Source organism: Heteronotia binoei, chromosome 11 (genome assembly GCF_032191835.1).
Source record: "Heteronotia binoei isolate CCM8104 ecotype False Entrance Well chromosome 11, APGP_CSIRO_Hbin_v1, whole genome shotgun sequence".
In the NCBI taxonomy this organism is placed as follows: Eukaryota; Metazoa; Chordata; class Lepidosauria; order Squamata; family Gekkonidae; genus Heteronotia; species Heteronotia binoei.
Genome location: NC_083233.1, coordinates 111,446 through 135,146, shown reverse-complemented (window position 1 = coordinate 135,146; position 23,701 = coordinate 111,446). Strand labels below are relative to the sequence as shown.

Here is a 23,701-nt window from a genome sequence, read left to right as displayed (position 1 = left end):
AGAGTGGTTCCTAGGTGTTTGTGACCGTTCCGGTCTTAACTGACTCACACACACACAGCCCTCTTGGCTGGTTTTGTCCAGCTGGCAGTCTCTGGAAGACTTCCCCGTCTCCGTCTCCAGCTTCTTCACAGGATCAGCTGCCCTCTCAGCCTCTCTGGCAGGCTCGAACTGACCCTCTCAGTCTCTGTCAGGTCCCCACTGACAGACTTCTCTGACAGGCCTCCACTCTGTCAGACATCAACTGACTGAACTCCTGCCTCAGCAGTTTCTCTCCTTCAACTCACTTTTCCCTCCCTGAGAGCTCCCAGCCCTTTGCCCCCACCCTCAGGTCACCTGACGCAGCCCTGTGCGTCTTCAGATTATGGTTAACCCATTGCTTTCCGTCACACGTGCGTTCTCAAAGGAAGAGACAGCCTGGTGGATGGTGTGCCTCCATGCTTTGCGATCTGAGGCTAGGACAGACCACTGGTGATGGTTAATGCAACAGGTACCAAGAGATTTCTTCAAGGAGTCCTTGTACCTCTTCTTTGGTGCCCCTCTATTTCGACGGCCGGTGGAAAGTTCGCCATACAGGGCAATTTTGGGAAGGCGGTGGTTTTCCATCCTGGAGATATGCCCTGCCCAGCGCAGCTGCGTCTTCAACAACAATGCCTCGATGCTTGTAACCTCCGCCCGCTTGAGGACTTCAGTGTTGGTCACAAAGTCACTCAGTGGATGTTGAGGAGGGTGAGAAGGCAGCGCTGATGAAAGCGCTCAAGGAGTCGCAGGTGATGATGGTATAAAACCCACGATTCGGAGCCATAGGTGAGGATTGTCATCACAACCGCTTTGTAAACATTAATTTTTGTGCCTTTTTTCAGATACTTGTTGCTCCACACTCTTTTATGCAGTCGGCCAAATGCACGGTTTGCCTTTGCCAGTCTATTGTCAATCTCCTTGTCGATCTTGGCGTCTGAGGAGATGATGCACCCCAGGTAGCTGAACTGCTGGACTGTCTTCAAAACTGATTTACCCACAGTGATGCAAGGAGGGTGATAATCTTCATGGGGTGCAGGCTGGTGGAGAACTTCTGTCTTCTTCAGACTAACTTCTAGGCTGAATAGCTTGGCAGCCTCTGCAAAGCAGGACATCATATGCTGCAGAGCTGATACCGAGTGGGAGACAAGTGCAGCATCATCAGCAAACAGTAGCTCTCGGATAAGTTTTTCCATTGTCTTGGAGTGGGCCTTTAGTCGCCTCAGGTTGAACAGGCTGCCATCGGTGCGATAGCGGATGTAGACACCATCATCGTCATCTAAATCTACTGAGGCTCTTTGAAGCATCATGCTAAAGAAGATCGTAAAGAGAGGTGGCACGAGAACACAGCCTTGCTTTACACCTGTGCCTATTGGGAAGGGCTCCGAGAGATCGTTGCAGTGTCTGACTTGGCCTCGCTGGTCTTCAGGTAGCTGGATGACCATACTGAGGAACCTTGGGGGACATCCTAAACGTTCCAAGATTTGCCACAGGCCGTTCCTGCTAACAGTATCAAAAGCTTTGGTAAGGTCGACAAAAGTCACATATATACCCTTGTTCTGTTCCCTGCATTTCTCTTGGAGCTGCCTGAGAACAAATGCCAGGTCGGTGGTGCTCCTGTTAGCTCTGAAGCCACACTGGCTCTCTGGGAGGAGTTCTTCTGCAATGGTGGGCACCAGTCTGTTCAGGAGTATTCTAGCAAGGATTTTGCCTGCGATGGAGAGCAGGGTTATCCCCCGGTAGTTGGAGCAGTCTGACTTTTCCCCTTTGTTCTTATGTAGAGTAATGATGATTGCATTGCGAAAGTCCTGTGGTAGTTTGCCTTGTTCCCAGCAGGTGACAAGTACTTTGTGAAGTGTGCTATGTAGTACTGTGCCCCCATGCTTCCAGATCTCTGGTGGGATTCCATCAACTCCCTCTGCCTTGCCACTTTTCAGTTGCTTGATGGCTTTAACTGTCTCTTCCAGGGTGGGGATCTCATCCAACTCTGTTTTCACTGGTTGAAGTGGGGTGAGGTGGATTGCTGAATCTTGAACTACACGGTTGGCACTGAAGAGAACCTGAAAATACTCTGACCACTGGTTCAGTATGGATGCCTTGTCTGTGAGGAGCACTTGGCCGTCTGCACTACGCAGGGGACTCTGAGCCTGATATGATGGACCATATACTGCCTTCAGGGCTTCGTAGAACCCTCTTAAATCACCAGTGTCTGCACACAGCTGGGTTCTCTCTGCAAGCTTGGTCCACCACTCGTTCTGAATGTCTCGAAGCTTGCGCTGAAGGTTGCTACATACAGCGCGAAAGGATGCTTTTTTCCCAGGACAGGAGGGCTGAGCAAGATGTGCTTGGTAGGCAGATCTCTTTTTCGCTAGTAATTCTTGGATCTCTTGATTGTTCTCATCAAACCAGTCCTTGTTCTTCCTTGTGGAGAACCCGAGGACTTCTTCAGAGGTCAACAGGATGGTAGTTTTTAGGTGTTCCCAGAGTGCTTCTGGAGAAGGATCTATGAGGCAACTGGGGTCCTCAATTCTTGTCTGGAGTTTTGCCTGGATGGCAGCTTTAACTTCGGCTGACTGAAGGCTGCCAACCTGAAACTTCCTCCGGGGGATACCACCTCTCCTGGGTGTAGATTTAAAGTGAAGACAGAGATTGCAGCGTACAAGACGATGATCCGTATAACATTCTGCACTGGGCATTACTCGAGTGTGTAAGACATCTTGAAGGTCTCTCTGGCGCACCAGAATGTAGTCAATAAGGTGTCCATGCTTGGACCATGGGTGCATCCAGGTTGTCTTCAGACTGTTCTGCTGGAAGATAGTGTTTATAATGGTGAGCTGATGCTCCGTGCAGAATTCTAGCAGGAGGCGCCCGTTATCATTGCAGTTGCCAATGCTGTGTTTGCCAAATACTCCTTTCCAGGCTTCCAAGTCTTTACCTACTCTGGCATTCAAGTCGCCAAGGATGATCACCTTGTCCTCTGTAGGGGTCTTCTGTACGAGGTTACGTAGATCAGCATAGAACTTGTTCTTTTCTGCAGGATCTGCTTGAAGGGTTGGGGCATACACACTGAAGAGTGTTGCATGCTGCTTGTTTTGAAGTGGGAGGCGCATAGACATGATGCGATCTGAATGACCCGTTGGCAGATTTCGAGTTTAGAGGCAATGGAGTTCCTGACCATGAAGCCCATGCCAGAAAGGCGGCTCTCAGCCTTTGACTTACCCGACCAGTAGAGGGTATAGCCAGCACCGTGTTCTTGAAGAATACCTTCCTCAGGGAAACGGACCTCACTGAGAGCTGCTATGTCGATATTCAACCTGAGAAGTTCATGGGCAACTAGAGCAGAGCGTCGTTCAGGGCGACCACTGTCTACTCTGTCAAGCATGGTTCTGATGTCCCAACACGCAAGCTTTAGTCTTTGCACACTTTGTGAGGCAGGTGCATGCCTTTTCTTTGTTGTTATTTTTCGACCGCAAGTAAGGATGCCCGTTGACCGCAGCTAGCCAACTGGGGGGGGGGGGGGGGTAGAGACGAGCTTTATTTAGGCCACCTTTTCTAGGCCCCTCTCCATACGGAGCAAGCAGTGCTGTCCCTAAATAAGGCTGCTTGGTCGTTCAGGGTGCTGCCAAAAAATGCTTTCATCTCCGGGTCAGCATCAAGCAACCAATACCCTGAACCGCCTACATGCAGGATTGGGACTGCGGCTTCCAGTGGCATCTTCCACCTGCCGTTTCGCCCCTTGCCCATCGCTGCAGGACTTGGTATTTTGTGTGTTGTGGATGTGGATACCCTTCAGGCCTGCGCAGAGGAATTTTTAGGTGAAGCTCAGTGTGCACGGTACTGGCTCCACCCTTTCACCATGGAGTCATCTGCCATGGCCCAGTAAGCCGGGACACCGGCAGCGAGTCCTCCAGGTGGTAGATGTTACATTAACAAGCTCTGTCTGCCCGGGCTTGATGTTAGAGTTTTCCTTCTCTTGGCTGGCGAGGTTGGTGAGCCCAACCTGCCCATCCAGTTATACCGCTGGACATTCAGTCGCACCATGATGTGGCAAACTCTGTGAAAACGGGGGGGACCAGCGAGAAGGTGTTGCCACGGATGCAGTGATGTAAGAGAGGCCATTGCAGTGACCATCTGCCAGGCATAGCCAGACAGTGACCACGCAGCGTTCACTACACCGGGAAAGGCGATGTATTGCGCATGCACTTTCCCTGGGGGGGCAGGACACCCGGAGGGAGCCCACTCCCCCCATCCCCGCACACAAAACATAATACCAGTAATTTAACATATTTGTTGTTAACCATTCATTCATGTCCGACTCTTGGCGATATATAAACAAATCCAAAATAGGAAAACAATGGTGCACATACAAAAAAAACAACATATACGGCGAAATACTATAAAATACAATGCCAAATGTGTTTCAGCACATTGGCTTATGACCATAATTAGCACAATCCTATCTAACTCACATCATAAAAGACATAACAAAAATCACAAGAACCAGAAAGACAACCAAATTAATTTCTGGGAGTAAATTAAATACCCCTTATATATAGTTTTCAAATTATAAGGCTTAAGTATAAGACTGGTGAAAAAGTCAACGAGGCAACCTTATATACATGTCAGGGTTCCCATGCTAGCGTTCTATTGGTCCATTCAAACCAGCCCCCGCTTGTGATTGGAGCACGGCAGCAGGGATTTGGATCCTGCTGCCTATTGTTCCCAAATCCCCAAGCTCTGGTCATCTGGTTTCAAAGAGCCATGTGGGAACACCCAATTCAGTTCTCACTTGAGTCCACATACATAACATCCTTCCCCTCCTAGTTCATAAGCCCTGACACACATAGTCCCTTAAGTGCGCATGCTTGTAGTGTTCCTGTGTTGATCACCTGGGTGCGGGAGAGGGTGGCAGTGCAGCAGCAGCTTCCGGCGTGGCGCATGGAGAGGTAGGTGATGCTGGAACATTTGTCAGTGGGTTGGGGTGTCCAGCTGCGTCATGTTCCAGTGGAACAGTGGGGGTCAGAATCACTGTGGCTGCTGGCTCAGGGACTGTCAGAGCCAGGTCAGCTGGTGAGTCTTGTGACCCACCATCTTCCTCGATCTCATCCCCAGGCACCTCCCATGTCCTCAACTGGTCAATGTGTTGCCACACTGTGAACCCCCCCCCTCTGTGTTGACCTCGTACATTACAGACCCCATTACCCTTGAGACTCGGGCCAGAAGCCAAGCCGGCCCCTCCCCAAAGTTCTTGGCATACACGAAGTCCCCCGTATTAAAACCCCTGGGGGCTTGGACCACGTTGGGGTCCGGGGTCCGATCGGGGTGCGTGCGGTCTAGGAGCATCAACAGCTGCCAGCCCATGAGGAGCTCAGCCGGGCAGCGGCCAGTGGCTATGCAGGGGATAGCGTGTTGGGCTAGCAGGAACTCTGTGAGGTGGGCCTCCCAGTCCTCTTGGATGATGCGGTGGAGTGACTCTTTTGTGAACCGCACCATCCTTTCCTCTTGGCAGTTGGTAGCTGGGTGGAAAGGGGCTGACCTAATGTGCCGGATTAGGTTCCAACCGCAGAAGTCCTGGAACTCCCCCAAGGTGAAGGCTGTCCCATTGCCCGAGACGAGCGTGTCTGGAAGCCCCTGGGTGGCAAAACCCCTGTGGAGTGCTGTGATTGCAGCTCGGGAGGAAGTGGAAGCCACGGGGACTACCTCTAACCACTTTGAATGGGAGTCCACGATGAGGAAAAATAGCTGCCCTTGGAAGGGCCCTGCAAAGTCCAGATGCAGGCGGGACCACAGGTTGCGTGTGGACTCCCACTGTTGGTTTGGGGCTCGGGGCGGTGCTGGCTGGGTCTCCTGGCATGGCTGGCACCTCGCCACCCAGGATTCAATGGCATCATCTATTCCCAGCCACCAGACATAACTGTGGGCAAGAGACTTCATCCGCACGATCCCTGGGTGTGAGTCATGCAGTGTGGTTAGGACTCTCTGCCACAGAGTAGGGGGCACCACCACCTGTCCTCCCCATAGTAAACAGCCCTTGTGAACTGATAGCTTGTCCCAGCGGAATGCAAAAGCTGCAAACTCCGAGCCCACCGAGCCCATGGGCCATCCCCTCCACACCCAGTTGAGAACCCGGGAGAGGATTTTGTCCCTGGCAGAAAATTTAGCAATGTCCTTAGCATGAACCAGGCGGTCTGGAAGTGACTCCAACAACATTATCTGGTGTGCTGGCACCGGATCTGGGTCCTCAGAGGGAAGTGGCAGCTGACTCAATGCATCCACATGCCCCATAACCTTAAAACCCAGGGTGACAGCATCTGCGGGGTCTGGCGGTCGGGGGCAAACAGGCCTTGGAGCGGTTTATGGTCTATGAGAATGGTGAAGGGTCGGTCGTACAAATAATCATGAAATTTTTTAACACCAGCAACAATGGCCAACCCTTCATTATCTATTTGCGCATAGTTGCACTCAGGTTTTTGCAATGTTCTCGAGTAATAAGCCACCAGAACCTCCCGACCGTCCGGCAGCACATGCGCCAATACTGCCCCTACCCCGTAAGGAGACGCATCACACGCCAAGACCATGGGCAGCTGCTTGTCAAAATGCGCCAGCAGGCTGTTGGATGTGAGCAGGTCCTTTACCGCCTAGAAAGCGGCAGCCTGCCAGCGGCCCCAAACCCATGGGGCCCATTTGTCCAGTAAGCGGTGGAGGGGTTCTGTTACTGCCACCTTGTGGGGAAGGAAGGCGTGGTAGAAATTGAGGAGTCCTTAGAAAGCCTGTAGTTCTGTTTTGTTGGTGGGGGCAAGAGCATCACAAATGGCTTCCACCTTTTCCTTCGAGGGGTGGATGCTGTTCGTGTCCACGGAGTACCCCAGGAAGTCAATCTTGGGAACCCCCAACAGGCATTTCACCCTCTTCGCTTTCAGGCCCACTGTGTCAAATCTTTGGAGAACTGCACGGAGGCGGGATGCAAACTTGTGCTCCATGGTGGCGGCGATTAACTCATCATCGAAAAATGGCTGGACCCCCAGTATACCTTTTAAAAGAGAGTCCATTAGGTTCTGGAATATACCCAGGGCCACACTGACTTCGAACTGGAGGCGCTTGACCTTGAAGGCGCCTCTATGCATCACTACTGTTTGATCCTCGGCCGTGGCGGCGTCCACCAGCAGCTCTTGATACGCCTGGGCCAAGTCCAATTTTCTGAAAATCTTGGCCCTCGCTAGGGAGGTCAACACATGACTCACAACTGGCACTGGGTAGGCATGGTTCCATAGCACCTTATTTATCGTACACTTATAGTCTGTGCAGAGGCAGATGCAGCCATCGGGCTTGACTGGGGTGACGATGGGCGTCTCCCAGCGGGCGTTAGCAACCGGCTCCAACACTCCCTGGGCTACCAGGAGGTCTAGCTCCTCCTCTATGTTGTGTTTCAGGGCGAAGGGAACACGTCGGGCCTTCAGCCTTATGGGCTGGATGTTCAGGTCTAGTTGCAGAGACACAAGGGGCCCCGTGTACGTCCCCAGGGTCCTGCCAAAAACTGCCAGAAACTCCCCACAGATGCTCTGGAATTCCCTGGGCTGGGTAGGAACCTGATATAATCTGGTCACCTGGATTTCGAGGGGTCCAAACCATGTTCTGCCCAGCAAACTGCTCAAATCCCCTTCCACGACTATTAAGGGCAGTCTCCCTGAGAAGCTGCCGTATTTCACCCTCGGAGACCCCACTCCCTTTACTGCAATCTCCTGCTTTTGGTAGTCTCGGCCCACTAATGGGGATGGCTGCAACTGGGCTCCCCCCCGCTCCCCGGGCATAACCCAGAGTGAAATTACAGTCTGTCCAGCCCCCGAGTCCACTTCCATTTTACATGGCTTGCCCTCTATGAATATAGTCACTTGCAACTTTCCAGGGGAAGGCAGGGGAAGTTGGCATACCTGCTCATCTGAGGAGTAGATGGAGTGGAAGTCTTCTGCCATGATGGTGTGTTGGTCTCTGCCCGCATTTCTCTGGCCAGCGCTTCTCAGGTTGAATCACCTTGGTCTGGAGCAGCAGACCCTTGCTAGGTGGCCTGTCTTTCCGCACTGGTGGCAGACGGCATCTCAAAATTTGCAAGAGCAGCGATCGTAGTCTTCCCTGCAGCTGGCACACTCACAGGCCAACACACTACCAGTTGGCCATTTCTGCGGTTGCTTCGAAGCTGCGTGCCGGAACTTGAGTGTGTCGTCCTCCCCCAAGTCCTTGGATTTGGACGATGCAGCAGCAGTTCGATGCACTGAAGTTGAAGCTTGCTCCTTCCTACTCTTCTCATAGGCTGTGGCTTTCTTGATGGCTTTGGCCAGATCAGTGTCATCCTTACTGACCACTTTTCTCCAAAGCTTCTTGTCCCACAGACCAAAGATGAACCGGTCCCTCAGTGCTTTGTCCAGGTCCAGGAACTTGCAGTGGATGGACAACCGGTGGAGGGCAGTGCTGAATTCAGCCACGGACTTGTTGGGTTGCTGGCTGCATTCTGAGAACTCGAGGTGGCATGCCAGGACTGTCGACCAGAGCAAAGTGCATTGTGAGGGCCGAGGTAATCTCATCGAAGATGGCCACCTTGAGGGTCACCAGCTCCAGGACGCCCATTCCACAAGAGCTGAGGAGTAGCGCCTTCTTCCTGCGGCTGTGACCTCGTTGTATTTGATGTGGTTCAACCACATTTCCCATCTCTCAGGCCTGGCCAAGTTGAAAGCTGGAATCGGTCCTGACGTAGCAGCCATCTCTTCCATGGTGGTGCAGAGCGCGTGCTGAAACTGAGGCAGCGATGCATGTCATGGTGCCGCTCACCAGGATCCTACCTTCGTTGCCACTATAATATAGTGGGTTCCATACAGAGAAGAGGCAAGGTGGTAGTGAATCATAAGCTCTTTATTGATTGCAGCATAGTAAGACTGGTGAAAGGGCCAACAGGGCCAACCTTATATACATGTCAGGATTCCCATGCTAGCGTTCTATTGGTCCATTCAAACCAGCGTGGGGCTTGTGATTGGAGCAGGGCAGAAGTGATTTGGATCCTGCTGCCTATTGTTCCCAAGTCCTCAAGCTCTGGTCATCTGACTCCAATGAGCCATGCAGGAACACCCAATTCAGTTCTCACTTGAGTCCACATAAATAACATTTACAAATTAGGGAGAACTGGAATTCTCTCCCCAAAGGCTTCAAGCCAGCTGTACTTTGTCAAAATTCAGTGCTCAGAGGAAAATAAATATCTTGAAACCTCAATATAGACAGGACTGTCATGCCGGTGTGTCTACGCAGGAAGCTTTCTTCATCTCCAAGATATTTCTTTCCACAACAGTTAGAAAGCTCAAGTTTGTTACATATATAATGCAAAGTGCTTTTTGATCAATCATGATTGTTCATCTAAACTTTTTAATGCTTGTTCCTCAAATCTTGGGATATCTAGAGAGCGATCCACAACATGTCTACTTGAAAGTAATTCCCATTTTATTCCATAGAGCTTCCCAGGGTGATGCTTACAGAGTGACACGTAGAGAGCACACATGCAATGAAACCCAAAAGATACAAAAGCCCTGGCTTCTAGGCACTGAATCAACCACGATTTCTGCATTGGCAGCTGAGCACCCATGTGGCTAAAGTGTCAAATTAGAACCTGAGGGACCCTAATTGAATCCCCTCACTTGCTTGCTGGGTGAACTTAGGCAGTCACACACTTCCAGCCAAATCTGCCTTTCCTCTTCTTTTAAAAAAATGAGAATGACCACAACAGCATTTTAGGGCCATGTTTCTTTTCTGCAGAAAATTGTGCTGAGAAGTGCTGAACCCCACCAATATCTCCCATCCCATAGAAACATAGTTGGAAGGGACCTCCAAGGCCATCTAGTCCAACTTCTTGCACAATGCAGGAAATTTACAAGTACCTCCCTCCCCCCACACACACCTTGAGTGACCCCACTCTCCATGCTCAGAAAATGGGGGGGGGACACCCCCACAAACCCCTCCAGGAAACCTGACAAAATGAGCCTGGAGAAAAATTGCTGCCTAACCCCAAAATGACAAATGGACCATTGAATGGACCATTTTCCTGGCTGTGTAAGAAACGGCCACAAAAACTAATCACTGATGCGACCCTTCATGCCCTCCCTCTCTTTAGGTGATTTCCCTTGACAGAATCCAACTTGTTCTGGACCCAGAATTTGCTGCTCTGATATTCATACCCTCAGTTTATTAAACATCCTGCATATAGTTTCCCCACAATAGATAAAAAACTAATTGCTTTCTTGTATATCGGAACCAATATATCAAAGTTAATTTTCTTTCTTTCAGGGTTTCCTTTAGTGTTAGCATATGAGCAAATACACAGATTTTCACTGGCCTGTTCACAGCTTTTCAGTCTAAGCGCACAGATGCCTCCTCTGGCCTAGATTTACATAGTCAAATGTAGGCTTGCTCACAATTTGAATGCTAGTAGCTCACACAGTAGAATTTTTGCCCACAAGAATCCCCAGCTTAGAGAGAACATTGCTTCCTTGTATATTGGAACCAATATTGCATTGGTCCAAGCATCAGACATTAAACCAGTCATGTCTATTTCAGTAAAGGTGGCAGCTAGAAAGAGAACTCACTACTCTGGAAATGTCTTAAGTTGACAGGATCCTTTTTATTGTGTGCCCTACCACCTTTGGGTTGGATCGATGCCCGTCCTGATTTGCAAAAGCTAGCCAGATAACGCTATGTGAACCACTACAGGTCATTGTCAACAGATCCCTCTTAGAAGGGATCTTTCCCACACCTCTTAATGAGTCTGTGGCTCATCCCCTCTTGAAAAACCATCTGCCAACTCAGCCATATTGGCAAACTATTGGCTGGTGTCAAACCTACCCTTCTTGGGTAAGGTCATAGAGTGGGCAGTGGTGATTCAGTTACAGGGATTCCTGGATGACACTTCCACATTGGATCCATTGTAGTCTGGCTTTTGGCTGGGTCATGGGATGGAGATGGTTCTGGTCGCCCTCATGGATGAACTCTTATGTCATCTGGATTGGGGTGGCTCAGTGGTGCTGTTATTATTAGATCTGTCAGCCCGATTTGATATGGTTGACCATCAGCCACTCTCTAGCCACCTTGCCGACATGTAGAGTCAGGGGTCTGCCTTGCAGTGGCTGGCCTCCTTTCTCTAAGGCCGGGGACAAATGGTGGTGATAGGGGAAATATCATCCCAGAGGCACCCACTTATATGCGGTGTGCCACAAGGGACAGTTCTGTCCCCGATGTTATTTAATATCTATATGCACCCCCTTGCCCAGATTGTCAGGGGGTATGGGCTGGGATGCCATCAATATGCTGATGACACCCAGCTCTATCCATTGATGGGTGGCCAGTCCAACTGTGCCCCAGACAAACTGGACCTGGCATTACAATCTGTGGCATCTTGGCTCGATTGAAGTTGAATCCGATGAAGATGGAAGTGGCCCAGGAAGGGAGATCCCTTTGCCAGCTCTGGATGGGGTGCCACTGATATCAGCCCCTAAGGTCAAGAGGTTGTGAGTGCTCCTGGAGTCCTCTTTGGCTATGGAGGCCTAGGTAGCAGCAACTACCAAATTTACCTTTTTTCATCTTCAGTGGGTACGGCACCTGGCTCCTTTTCTGGAGCATGATGACTGAGCAATGGTGATCCATGCTACAGTCACCACTGTAATGATCTCTACATGGGGCTGCCCTTGACACTGACTCGGAAACTACAGCTAGTGCAGAACACTGCTGCATGGGGCTTCCTCTCTGGGAGCACATTCAACCAGTGCTGAAAGAGCTGCACTGGCTATCTATTGCGTTCCGAGTCCATTTCAAGGAGCTGGTATTGACCTTTAAAGCCCTATATGGTCGAGGGCCTGTCTATCTATGGGACCACCTTTCTCCATATGTTTCCCAGAGAGCACTGTGTTCAAGGACACAAAACGTATTATCAGACCAAGCAAGGCCAGACTGTGCTCTAAACGGGCTAGGGCCTTCTGAGTGGCAGAACTGACAATGTGGAACACCCTCCCAGAGGCCATGTGGGATTTCTCACAATTCTGCAGGGCCTGTAAAACTTAATTATTTTGACAGGACTTTAATACTTAAATGGGACAGGACTGCCACCCTACACTGCTGAGTGATATCACTCATGAGGAATTATGATCACCATAGGATCACTGTCAGAAGAAAGAAAGTTATGATCCTGCCTATACAGAAATTTTGAGTAGCACCATGAAATGTATTTTAATTATTATTTTATTGTTTTAAATTGTAACCTTAAATTGTTTTTAAATTAACTGTTAGCTGCCCTGAGTTCACTTGTGGAGAGGGCGGGATAGAAAACTAAAGTAATAAATAAATAACTAATTCAGGAGGGATTGCATCAGGCCCAGCAGCCTTCTCAGTTTAAGGGGCTCAAAAAGGTATTCTGCTTCCTCAGCTTGTACCAGGGGCCATTCAGAACAATCAACCAGATTAAAAAGTGGTCCCTCTGGTAAACTAACTCAATTTTTGTAGAAGACAGTTAAAAAGTAGTGATGTCAATGGGGCTATTTCAAGCCACTTTTTTATCTAAAGAATCGGAGATCAAATCCCAGAATTTCTTATGTCATTTCTGCCTAAAGCAGAAGATCCAAATGTTTCTGTTTGTTTTTAAGAGTTTGATTTAACTGAAACTTTAACTCCAAATATGACACCAGAGGTCTTGGTAGGTTCTGTACTGCTGATAGATGGGGCACACTTGAGCTTTCATATTAAGGCATTCATTATCAAACCACCCAGAGGCACCTGTCTCCTTAGGAGCTTGCTGTTGCACTGACTGAGGCCTAAGGATATCTATGAGCTGAATCATAATGTTAACCTGGCTTGTTAGCCTTTCTTAGGGCCTGAAAAATGGAGCTGTTCCGCCAGGCTTTTGGATGAGTTAGCGGGCATCCACTTGCTAGATCGACTGGCCTCCCCTGCTATACCATCATGTCATATCATCCTCAGTGTAGTGCCAGGAGGCACATTTTAAAAGGACCTTAGTCTCTTCCCTTGCTGTATAGCTAAAGGGGGGAACCACCAGCTGCAGGTGATTAGTCCCTGACAGTTAAGGCTGATGGCTAGAAAAAGGAGAGTCTTTTCTCCTATCAGCAGCTCTTGTCAAGGCAAGGAGCTATAGTGACCTGAGGGTCTGTTTGATAAGTTTGTGGAACCCTGAAGAGTACCTGAATTACTTTAGGACCAAGTTCCTGAAAGACTCTGGCTATTGGACTTGTACCTGCAACTTGAAAGATTGAGGTAATTAGATAGTTAAAGTTTGTTATTTTTATGTGCACAGTGTTGGGGATTGCCTTCCCTATTTTATATAAATAGAATTTATTTTATATCTTAATTAAGTTGTCTCTGTGTCAGTGACTTGCCAGGCAACAGTGCCTAGTGGGCCCTACCATACGAAAAAGCAAAATCTGCCAGCTGTAAGGGAGCTGGAAATTGTGAAGTCCTTGAGGGGGAGAATTCATAGAATCATACAGTTGGAAGGGACCTCCAGGGTCATCTAGTCCAACCCCCTGCACAATGCAGGAAACTCACAAACACATCCCCTTCAATTCACAGGATCTTCATTGCTGTCAGCCTCTGTTTAAAAACCTCCAAGGAAGAAGGAAACCTTTTCCACTGAGGAACCGCTCTAACGGTCAGGAAGTTCTTCCTAATGTTGAGCCGGAAACTCTTTTGATTTAACTTCAACCCATTGGTTCTGGTCCTACCTTCTGGGGCCACAGAAAACAATTCCATGCCATCCTCTATATGACAGCCCTTCAAATACTTGAAGACGGTGATCATATCACCTCTCAGCCGTCTCCTCTCCAGGCTAAATGTTCCCAGCTCCTTCAACCTTTCCTCATAGGACTTGGTCTCCAGACCCCTCACCCTCTTTGTTGCCCTCCTCTGGGCCCCTTCCAGCTTGTCTATATCCTTCTTAAAATGTGGTGCCCAAAACTGAACACAATACTCCAGGTGAGGTCTTACCAGAGCAAAGTAAAGCTATACCATCACTTCACATAATCAGGACACTATACTTCTGTTGATACAGCCCAAAATTGCATTTGCCTTTTTAGCCACCGCATCACACTGTTGACTCCTGTTCACCGTTAAATATTTGCAGGCCTAGAAGAAGCTTGCAAAGAATTTTGTGTTTTGGAAGGTGTGTGTGCCTTTAAATTTCAGTGAAACCAAAGCTGTATGGGCGGGGTGAGCAGGCAGAGTCATGGTGAATGTGTGGAGCTGCTCTCTGTCAGCTGGAGATCAAATGGAAAAATGGGAGGTTTTCCTGTTAATCTGAAGAAGTTGGTTGAAATACAACAGATGGTTACATTCAGTAACCCCTGTGAGTAAATTGCCCCAGTGAAATAACAAAAGTGTGTGCTTGGAAATGATGTTTATTTTGACTGCTTTGTGAGTGTGTGTGTGTGTTCACTTTCATTTAGTGGATGTGCAACTGTTGAGAGATGAGGAAATGAAGAGTGTTTTCAGGGGAACTGCACTGCGGTATTTTTATTTATTTCGGGGGGAGATTGGAAAAGTCTCCTGGCTCCACCCCAAAAGTCCCCAGGTATTTTCTGTTCCACCCTATTGACGGTAGTTCAATTCAGTGTAGTCCATCTTGAGTTTCAGTGAGAAAGGCAGACTATAAATAATATAAATTGATCTACTGTTCAGTGTAAGTATTATCTTTCTCTCATTAAATTTTATAGTTTTAAAATCCCATTTTCTGCAATGTTTATATGTCACATCCTATATTTCTTGTTTATTCTAATTTTGTAATCTTAGTCCTATGATATTGTTTATGCTGTTTGATTGCATTTTTTTATGTGTTGTAATGTTGTGTCTCGGCAAGAAAGGTGGGTTATAAAAATAAAATGACTGCTAGGGCAAGGGTCTTGGTATAATTCAATTGCAGTTATTCATGTTTGTTCATGTTATTGGTCTGAGGACACCAACTGAGCTTCATAGCTGGGATTTAAATACAGGTCTCAGTAGTACAAGTCCAATACGCATTTCTCTGTTTTGTTTCTTTATCTGATCTTCTCATATTTATTTGCAGATGGGGTTGTCTTGATTGAGCCAGAGTACCTGAAGGACAGAAAAGGTTGGAAAAACAAATATCTGCATCTTCATTCCGAAGCTGTGAATATTTAGAAAAGTATCCCACAAATGGTTGGATTCTTTGGGCTTAACCTAAACAGAAGAATCAAATCCCCCGACTCTCCTACTTCCATTCTTCCATCTAGAATTCAAGTGATTTATAAGCATAAATTCTAGAATTCAATCCCATTCTAGAATTCAAGTGACTTATAAGCATAAAATAGAATTCTGTTCCATTTATTTTGGAATGTAATAGTAGTAGTAGTAGTAGTAGTAGTAATAGCAGCAGCAGCACTTCTTTGCAATCATATAGATTTATTTCAGTAACCCTTATTTTAAAAGTTCTGCAAAATGGACCATACATGAGGTCAAGGTAGCTTTTGTATAAAGATGGCTTTTGATGGTTTGATTCCAAGGCTGCCATCTCATATTTCAGACACTTACAAGGTACCCTTCTAAATACATTGAATTCGATGGGATATGCTTAAGATGATACTGTTAACCACTACGCAAACGTTTCCACCATGACAGTATTCATTTGATGTCTGAATTAAGAAACTTTTAATTCTCAACTCACTAGTTTTTTCTTTCCTCTCTCTTCCCCATCTCTCCACACCTGCCTTCCTCCTCATATTCTGTCCTCTCTGCCCATCCTCCCCTATTGAATGATTTCTATTCTGTTGTGACTTAGTGTATGTGACTCTCACTTGTGCATTTCGCTATGGCCGAGATGACCTGGATGTAATTGGCTTGAAATTCAGAAAGGACATCTATGTCCTCAGCACACAGATTTACCCTCCTGTGCCAGATCAGGCACCCAAGAGTCTCACTAAACTGCAAGAGAAGCTGCTGAGAAAGCTGGGAGCAAATGCCTATCCCTTTACTTTTGAGGTAGGGAAACTACAAGCTGCTTTGAAAAATCTGACCTTCCACTATCTAACTGGAAACTGCCATTTTGTCAGACGATGGAGGTTCAAAGTAAACGGACTTCCATTTGTTGCAAATGTTAAGGCATTTATTTGATATCTCAAAGTTCTGGACAAGGGAGCATTGGAACTGATATCATTTGGTGGGAAAGGCACAGCTTTAAACCATTTACATCAAAGTTTTTCTAAACAATACTACATTCTCACACTTCTGAACTACATGTGACACCTTCCCTGCCCCTTATCGCTTGTGGTTCTTCTTCTCACGGAGGAGCCCTGCTGGCTCTCCTTGAGGCATGCTATCTTCAAAGGACTGTTGCTTTTGTTAGTACTATGCAAAGGAATTCACAGCAGGGATAAGTAACATCTCTAGAGCTACTTTGATATGCAAGGTCTCTGTTTCATGGTTAGTAGCAAATGCTCAAAATGGAGTTAGTCATGTCAAGATACATATTGCATTTTAATCATATTCATCATAACACAATAATAAGATTCTCCAGTGTCTGACACATTTGCTATAACAATAATTCCAACTGGAAACAGAGAGAAAATTAGATCAATTTGACAACTTACATTAACTATAATGTCTGCATTAGGATTGGAGAGCCAGTTTGGTATAGTGGTTAAATGCATCTTGGAAAGCTGGGTTTGATTCCCCATTCCTTTGCATGCAACTGCTGGAGTGACCTTGGAAGTAAATAGCCACCAGGAACTTCCCAGTGGCAAACTGCTTCCCCTACCTCCCCTGCACATTTCTGGCTGTCTGAACAGCTGGGGCACACCATGCACATGCCACGTGCAATGTGAATGCTCCTCTGGCATGTGTGCATCTCATGCCTCCCCTGCCAGCTGGGCGGGGACTGTGTGATTGTTGCAGTGTGCCTCAAGATGCACTGGCTTTTTCAAAGCTGGGAGGCTACAGCAGCAAATACCTCATCTGATTCCACCCAGAGAGTGGTTAAAATGTGGAATTCTCCGCCAGAGGATGTGATGATGGCCACTGGAATAAACAGTTTTATAGGGGGGTTAGATAGATTCATGGAAGAGGTCTATAAATGGCTGTTAGTAATGGAGACTGAGGGGAACCTTCACAGTCAGAGGCCGTCAGCCTCTGAATTCCAGTATCAAGAGTCAAAATCAGAAGAAGCCATTGGCCTCTATAACCTGCTGTTGGCCTTATAGAGGAACTGGTTGTACCCTGTGTGTAGTGCCTGTCAGAGCACCCATGACAGCCTAGGCAGACTGCCAGCTTGCCTCCACAGTGCCCCCTCTCCGCCATGCCTCCTCCTTCCTCCCTTCGCCACCTCGGGTATATTTCAAAGCTGGGAAGGGTGGTGGAGCCGTGCTCCTGGGCGATCCAAAGTGGGGAGGAGGGAGTAGCGGAGGTGCCCTTTCAATATGCTTTTCTTTTGCTGCTGCCGGCGGAGGGTGGGGAGGTCTTTAGATTGCCCAGGAGTGCAGCTCCACTGCCCTTTCTGGCTTTGAAATACACCTGGCGTAGGGAAGGGAGGGAGGAAGAAGCTGAGAAGATGGCAAACTAGGCGTTTGCCTAGGGGGAAGTGGGGAAGGCCAAATTCGGCGCCCTGTCCTTCTGGTGCCCTAGGCAACTGCTTCGTTGGCGAGCTGGCCCTGCCTGTGTGAGGTAGGATGATGGACTAGATTGGAGGTGCCCATTCTAAAACTTAGTTATATGGTTTTAATGTTGTAAGTAGCTGCAAGACACTTTCAGTGAGTGGCAACTAAAAAATCGAATAACATCTTCATGTCCTTTTAGGGATCTTCTGATAATCTCTTGCATTATGCAAGGCCCTGCTAGTTATCAACCCAACAAATCCGTGCTCATGTGAATATGGTTAGGATTTATTACAGTCAGATACAAGAGAGCCATTACCAGGAATGGCCCAATATGCAAAGTGGTTACAATCAGTGTTCCCTCTAAGCTGAGTTAGTGTGAGCTAGCTCACAGATCTTTTGCCTCCAGCTCACACATTTTTGTCTTAGCTCAGGAAGGATGACCCCAGAGCACAATAATTTATGCAGTAGCTCATAGCTTTACCAGTAGCTCACAAAGTAGAATTTTTGCTCACAAGACACTGCAGTTTAGAGGGAACTTTGGTTACAATTATAGGCAACAAAAAGTGTGGGCTTGCATCATCCCCACCCCCATGGTCTGTTGATTCCAATAGAGGATGGAACTCAAAGGCTCAAGATACCTCTGAGGTCACAGCTACATTCCCAGGCCAAACGGGCCTTACTATAGTAACTAGATAAGCAAGCTGGTTGCAACAATGATATATGTCTAACAAGGTCTCTGTCCTCCATCTCTCTCCTGCACCCACTTCCAGCATAAGATATATGGTTGCATTCAAGCACCAGAGAAATAAAACTTAACATAGTTAACAGAAAAAGAAAGCATGGCAGCCTCCACCTGACACATCAATGGAGTTACAATGCTGCAACTGTAGCAGTTGCCCAACAAACAGAGGTAGGAAGATCCTTAAGGGGTGCTGCCAAGCAGAGCCGGATTCACAATTAGGCCAAATAGGCACTGGCCTATGGGCCCCCATGCTTTTAGAGGCCCCATGCCAGCTTCACACACCCCTGGTTTCCCCCTGCTTACAGCCCTCCCAGCCTGCATGGTCAGCCAGCAACTGAGTTGCTCTTTGCCCAAATGGCCTGGTGTGGCTTCTGCTGGCGTCATTGCCAAGTTTGCCTCTCCCCCACAGTTTTGTCAAAGAGGCTTTTAATAAGGTGCCTGGGGTGGGCTCTCAGACTCCAAAATAATTTGCAAGCCCCCCCCCCCCCCACAGAATTTTAACTGCCTAGAGGCCTTCACAGGGTTTAGTCCAGCACTGCTGCCAAGGCAGGCATCGGTGGCCAGGAACAATTCAAGCAAAGCCCCACCCAGTGGCACCAGCAACGTCGCAAGGGCTGCCCAGTTTAGACCAGGTTGGAGGTGAAGCATAAGAAGGTAATGGGTGACCCTACCCCTGTTGTCATTGGTTTGTTTTGAGTCAAGTCACCCCAGTAGTGCTGCTAGACCCATAGGGGATTTTGGGCTGTCTGCTTCAGGGCTCTTTTACCATCCAGATCAGTTTATGCTTTCTTGTGATAATCTTCTGCTTTAGTAGAGTTACAATGCTGCAACTGTAGCAGCTGCTCAACAGACATATCTAAGAAAATCTTTAAGTGGTACTGCCAAGGAAGGTACTCTACTCAGAGAGCTCCCTGTTCCACGGCTCTTTTACCATCCAGATTAGCGTCTGCTCTCCAGAATGGCTTCATGTTACATGAACATTTCCTTTGCTGTCTAGGTGCAATTATTGTTCCAAATGAAAAAGGGATAATGTATCAGTGTTTTCCAAACTTTGTTCTGGGGAATCCTGAAGTTGGAAGTTTATTGAGGGGAGGGGGAATCAAATGACTAACAGTATCATGTGTGTGCCCCTCAGCTGACATATGCTGAACATTACATGGAGGTAGAAAGTTTGAAAGTTACTGCACTAGAAGAAGATACTGGATTTATATCATGCCCTCCACTCCGAAGAGTCTCAGAGTGGCTCACAATCTCCTTTATCTTCCTCCCCCACAACAGACACTCTGTGAGGTGGGTGGGGCTGAGAGAACTCTCACTGCAGCTGCTCTTTCAAGGACAACCTCTGCCAAACCTATGGCTGACCCAAGGCCATTCCAGCAGGTGCAAGTGGAGGAGTGGGGAATTAAACCCAGTTCTACCAGATAAGAGTCTGCACATTTAACCACTACATCAAACTGGCTCTACAGTCATGGAGGTCAGTTCTGGTGCTGGGGAGCTGGTGCAAGGCTGATGCCCCAGGCCAAATACCCCCCTCCACCCCTTGCTTCCTCGGTGAGAGTGAGCTTGGCAGTGGCCACAACAGGACTTCTGCCATCAGCATGCATGCATGCGCACATACCATCACTCCACTTTGCACATCTGTGCTTGGAAGCACAGACATGAGGGATGGAGTGACAGTAAGCAAGCGGCATGCGTGCACACTGAAGCCGGAAGCCACATGGCAGCATCTGAGCTCGCTATTTCCCTTGCTGAGGAAGTGAGGGTGGGCAGAAGTGCTGAAACTGGAGACCTCCCCCTAGAGCTGTGTGCCAGGCAGCTGCCTCATGCTGCCTAATGGACTCACCAGCTCTGATGGAGGTGTTAATTACAAAACCAATTCTGACTGAAAGAGGCTAGTGAATAAGAAGATACTTGTTTTCTTTGTTTTCTGCAATAGATTCTGCTAAGAGTTTTCTGTTTATCTATCTATCTATCATAGTTATGTTTATCATGTTCTTAGATGACGACCAACTTGCCCTGCTCTGTCACTCTCCAGCCTGGGCCAGATGATACTGGAAAGGTAAATATGACCTATTTTGTCCAAGGTTTCTTTCTATTTAAATGATGTGAACAACATGGCAGTGAGACTGAGGTTCTTGCCAAACATACATGGGGAGTCATAAGCCTTCTAGTTTCCTCCTGGAGAGAGAGGACATCCTCTTCCTGAGCTCTGCTCTGTGGGCCTCTCCCTGCAGAGGCGGAGGAGGGAGCAACAAGAGCTCATTGTTTTTCAGTGATGGCACCAAACCTTTGGAATGTGACTCTCCCCCACCTCCTTGAGACTCACCTGCTCCCTATTCTTGTTTCCATAGGGCACTGAATCAAAAGGTTTCTCCATTTTTTAACCTAGGCTTTTAACTGAGGGAATCCATTTTTCATACTGTTTTTAATGGTCTTCTAACTTGAAATGTTTTAAGACTATTATTTTAGGTAGTTGAATGTTGCTTTATGCTATTTCTATGTTCCTAGCTAGTCTTTTATTTCTAAACTATGATTTGATTTTGTTTTTATTAGTGTGAGCCATCTCAAAGTACACATGCATTTTTTGAATCTCCCTATAATATAATTATCCAGACTGGTCATGGATTCATCAAATTTCCCATTGGCTGAGCTGCCTGTTGCTCAGTTGCAATGGAGAGCAACTGCCACCCTCCAGCCATTGGTTGAACTGCCTGTTGCTCAATCTCAATGGAGAGAAATCCCCATCCTCCAGTCCCACGACAGACAAGGATTGAAGCCACTGATTTGCAGAAGAGAGAAAGAAAGCCTTCTCTTGATTGGCTGAGGGAAGGAGGAGGAGGGAAAGATCCAGGGAAAGCCTTCCCTTGATTGGCTGAGGGAGGAGGAGGGAAAGGGCCAGAGAAAGTCTTCCCTTGATTGCCTGAGGTCTCTTCCCTCTCCTCCTCTGGAAGGGAAACAGTAAGAGACGGGGTGGGGGATGGCATCCTATGGCAGCAGACCAGATATGGAGAGAGGGAGTAAAACAAGTGTGAAAGAGAGAATGAAGTCCTGTGCTTGACAAACAACATTATCAGAGGTCTTCAGGCTCCATCTGGAGGCTGGCTACCCTAGGCCTAGAGTAGCCAGCTTCCAGGTGGAGCCTGAAGATTTCTTGAGTGATTTGATGCCATCTGACTGGCATGACTCAGCTAGGCCTGGCTGCTTCATCCTGTTCAGCAACAGCCCCCCTATGACAGCCAGTGTGGCATAGCACTTAGCAATTCAGAGCAGGGTTTGCCAGACCCAGGTTATTGCTGTGGAAGCTGACTGGGTGATTTTGGACCAGTCACAGACTTTCAGCCTAACATTTCAGCCTAACAAAAGGGTTGTTATGCAGATCAAAAGGGGTGTGTGTGTGTGTGTGTGTGTGAGGAAAATGACATAAGCTGCTTTCAACCCCATTGTGGAGAATGGGGTACTTTTCCTAGGTAGAGGCAGCAGTGAGGGGGGAGGAGAGGAAAAGCTGAAGTCACATCAATTCCGCTACAGAAAACAGCTGCCTTGGGTTGTAAGACTATGGTCACAATATTTGGAAGCAAATGCAATTGTAAGCGTTCTTACCATGTTATTGAAAATGTCTGTGTGAAGCTCGTAGAAGTAGAAGTGAAACAAGGGATCAAGTATGACCTCGTAGCATTTGAATATTATGCCAGCTGCTTTCTAAGGATTTGCAGTTAAAAGCTTGGGACTTCAGAGAATTTACTCATTTCTTGAACTGCCACCTGGACTTTTTTGTCCGAAGAAATTGTGCATTGAATTGCGTCTCAAAGGAATTTTCAGGACTTTAGTTTGGGTGGAATGGACGTTCTGTTGCTTTAAACATTTTGATGATTTTTGAATTATATTCACAAAAGATTTTGAATTGTATGTTTTGTTGGATTGTTATTAATTTTTAGGCTGGTAATTGTGGAAGCCTGTTGGTTTATATCTCCATCTTGGATTAGAAGACAGCAACGGTGGGGGAGCACTCACCCAGAGCCTCTTTCTAGAGCCTGTTGTATTTTACTTATTCCTAGTAAATAAACAAACAGCAAAACACAAGGGTATCATTTAGGAAGGAAGGGAGCAATAGCTTCTCTAAGTAGCCATTTACAGAACACATCACTCTTTAGCTCACAACCTGTGGGTAACTTAATGCATCCTTGGGCTATGCCAGGAATTCTTTATCTGTGTGCCAGGGAAGAGAACTGTTGAAATTACACCGACAGTAAACCAAGGAAGTCATTAGAAGCTCATCTGAACCCAGACTGAGGCTTGCTCTCTCTTGGCTTGATTCACTGGTCTGCCATTTCTGCTGTTGAGGTGAATAAATTTGCAGCATTTCCCATATCAGGTATGGAACAGCAGAACTCATTCAATCAGGAGGTATGATGAGATCCCACATGTAGAGTATGGGTGCTCAAGGGGAAGTAAATTATTCCTGTTAAAAGTAATAATTTTGACGTCAGAGTGAGACATATCTCAGGGCGTTTTCACACTGACCTTACTCCGGAGCGACATCCTTCTTCACCCCTCTAGCGCCAAGGACGGGATATGTTGTAAACCAGTTTACATTTGCGACGCAAAAGCCGCGGGACTTTGCGGCTCTTCCGGGTTCTGCGGAGCAATTGGTGCGAAATCCGCGCAGACGTTGCGCAGTGAAGAGGGACGTCGCTCCGGAGTAAGGTCAGTGCAAAAACGCCTTCAGTTTTCATTCAGAAAAAAAAAATCTGCAGGTTATAAAGCTTGGGAGATTCTGGGTGGATCTGTACCATAGACCTATACTAATTAACCATGTTGGTTTCCTACCCACTGTTCAAATCCTATAAAGTGTAATTTGATGAAGACACAGAGAATTCTTAGAGATCCCTGAAACACATGTATGCACTTACAGTTCTTGTGGCTGGCAAAGGAGAAGGAGTTTACACCAGTAGCAGCCAGCACTGTTACTCCTTGCTTTCTGGAACAGATAGTGCATTAGGAAGGCTTGACCTTGCTGGTTATTTGGACTCAGATTATACATTTAAACTAATCCTGCCCATCTTGTCCTCAAGATATGATATATGTGTAATTGATTCTTAGAACCAGTTGTTACATGGAGAGCAATTTCTCTCAGAAACATTTGTAACCTTAGCTCATATCTTTTCTCAGCCTTGTGGTGTGGACTTCCAGGTTAAAGGATTTTGTGCTGCAAACTTGGAAGAGAAAATTCATAAGAGGTAAACTCATTCCCTCATTTCATAGCAAACATTCTGCTGTTTGGTCACCCACATGTTTCTCAGTCAATATC

The 23,701-nt window shown here is 47.4% G+C and overlaps 1 protein-coding gene across 1 annotated transcript in view; it reads left to right on the top strand.

Annotated features, from left to right (window-relative positions):
* The window catches only part of LOC132579160 (arrestin-C-like), a gene marked incomplete at its 5' end in the record, with an annotated part of 58,406 nt that overhangs the window by 15,899 nt on the left and 18,806 nt on the right, over nucleotides 1-23,701 (top strand). Inside the window, 4 exons of the mRNA XM_060249367.1 lie at nucleotides 15,110-15,154; nucleotides 15,842-16,041; nucleotides 20,393-20,452; nucleotides 23,563-23,630. Of these exons, the coding sequence (XP_060105350.1) occupies nucleotides 15,110-15,154; nucleotides 15,842-16,041; nucleotides 20,393-20,452; nucleotides 23,563-23,630 (373 nt within the window). The remainder of the gene's footprint in view (nucleotides 1-15,109; nucleotides 15,155-15,841; nucleotides 16,042-20,392; nucleotides 20,453-23,562; nucleotides 23,631-23,701) is intronic.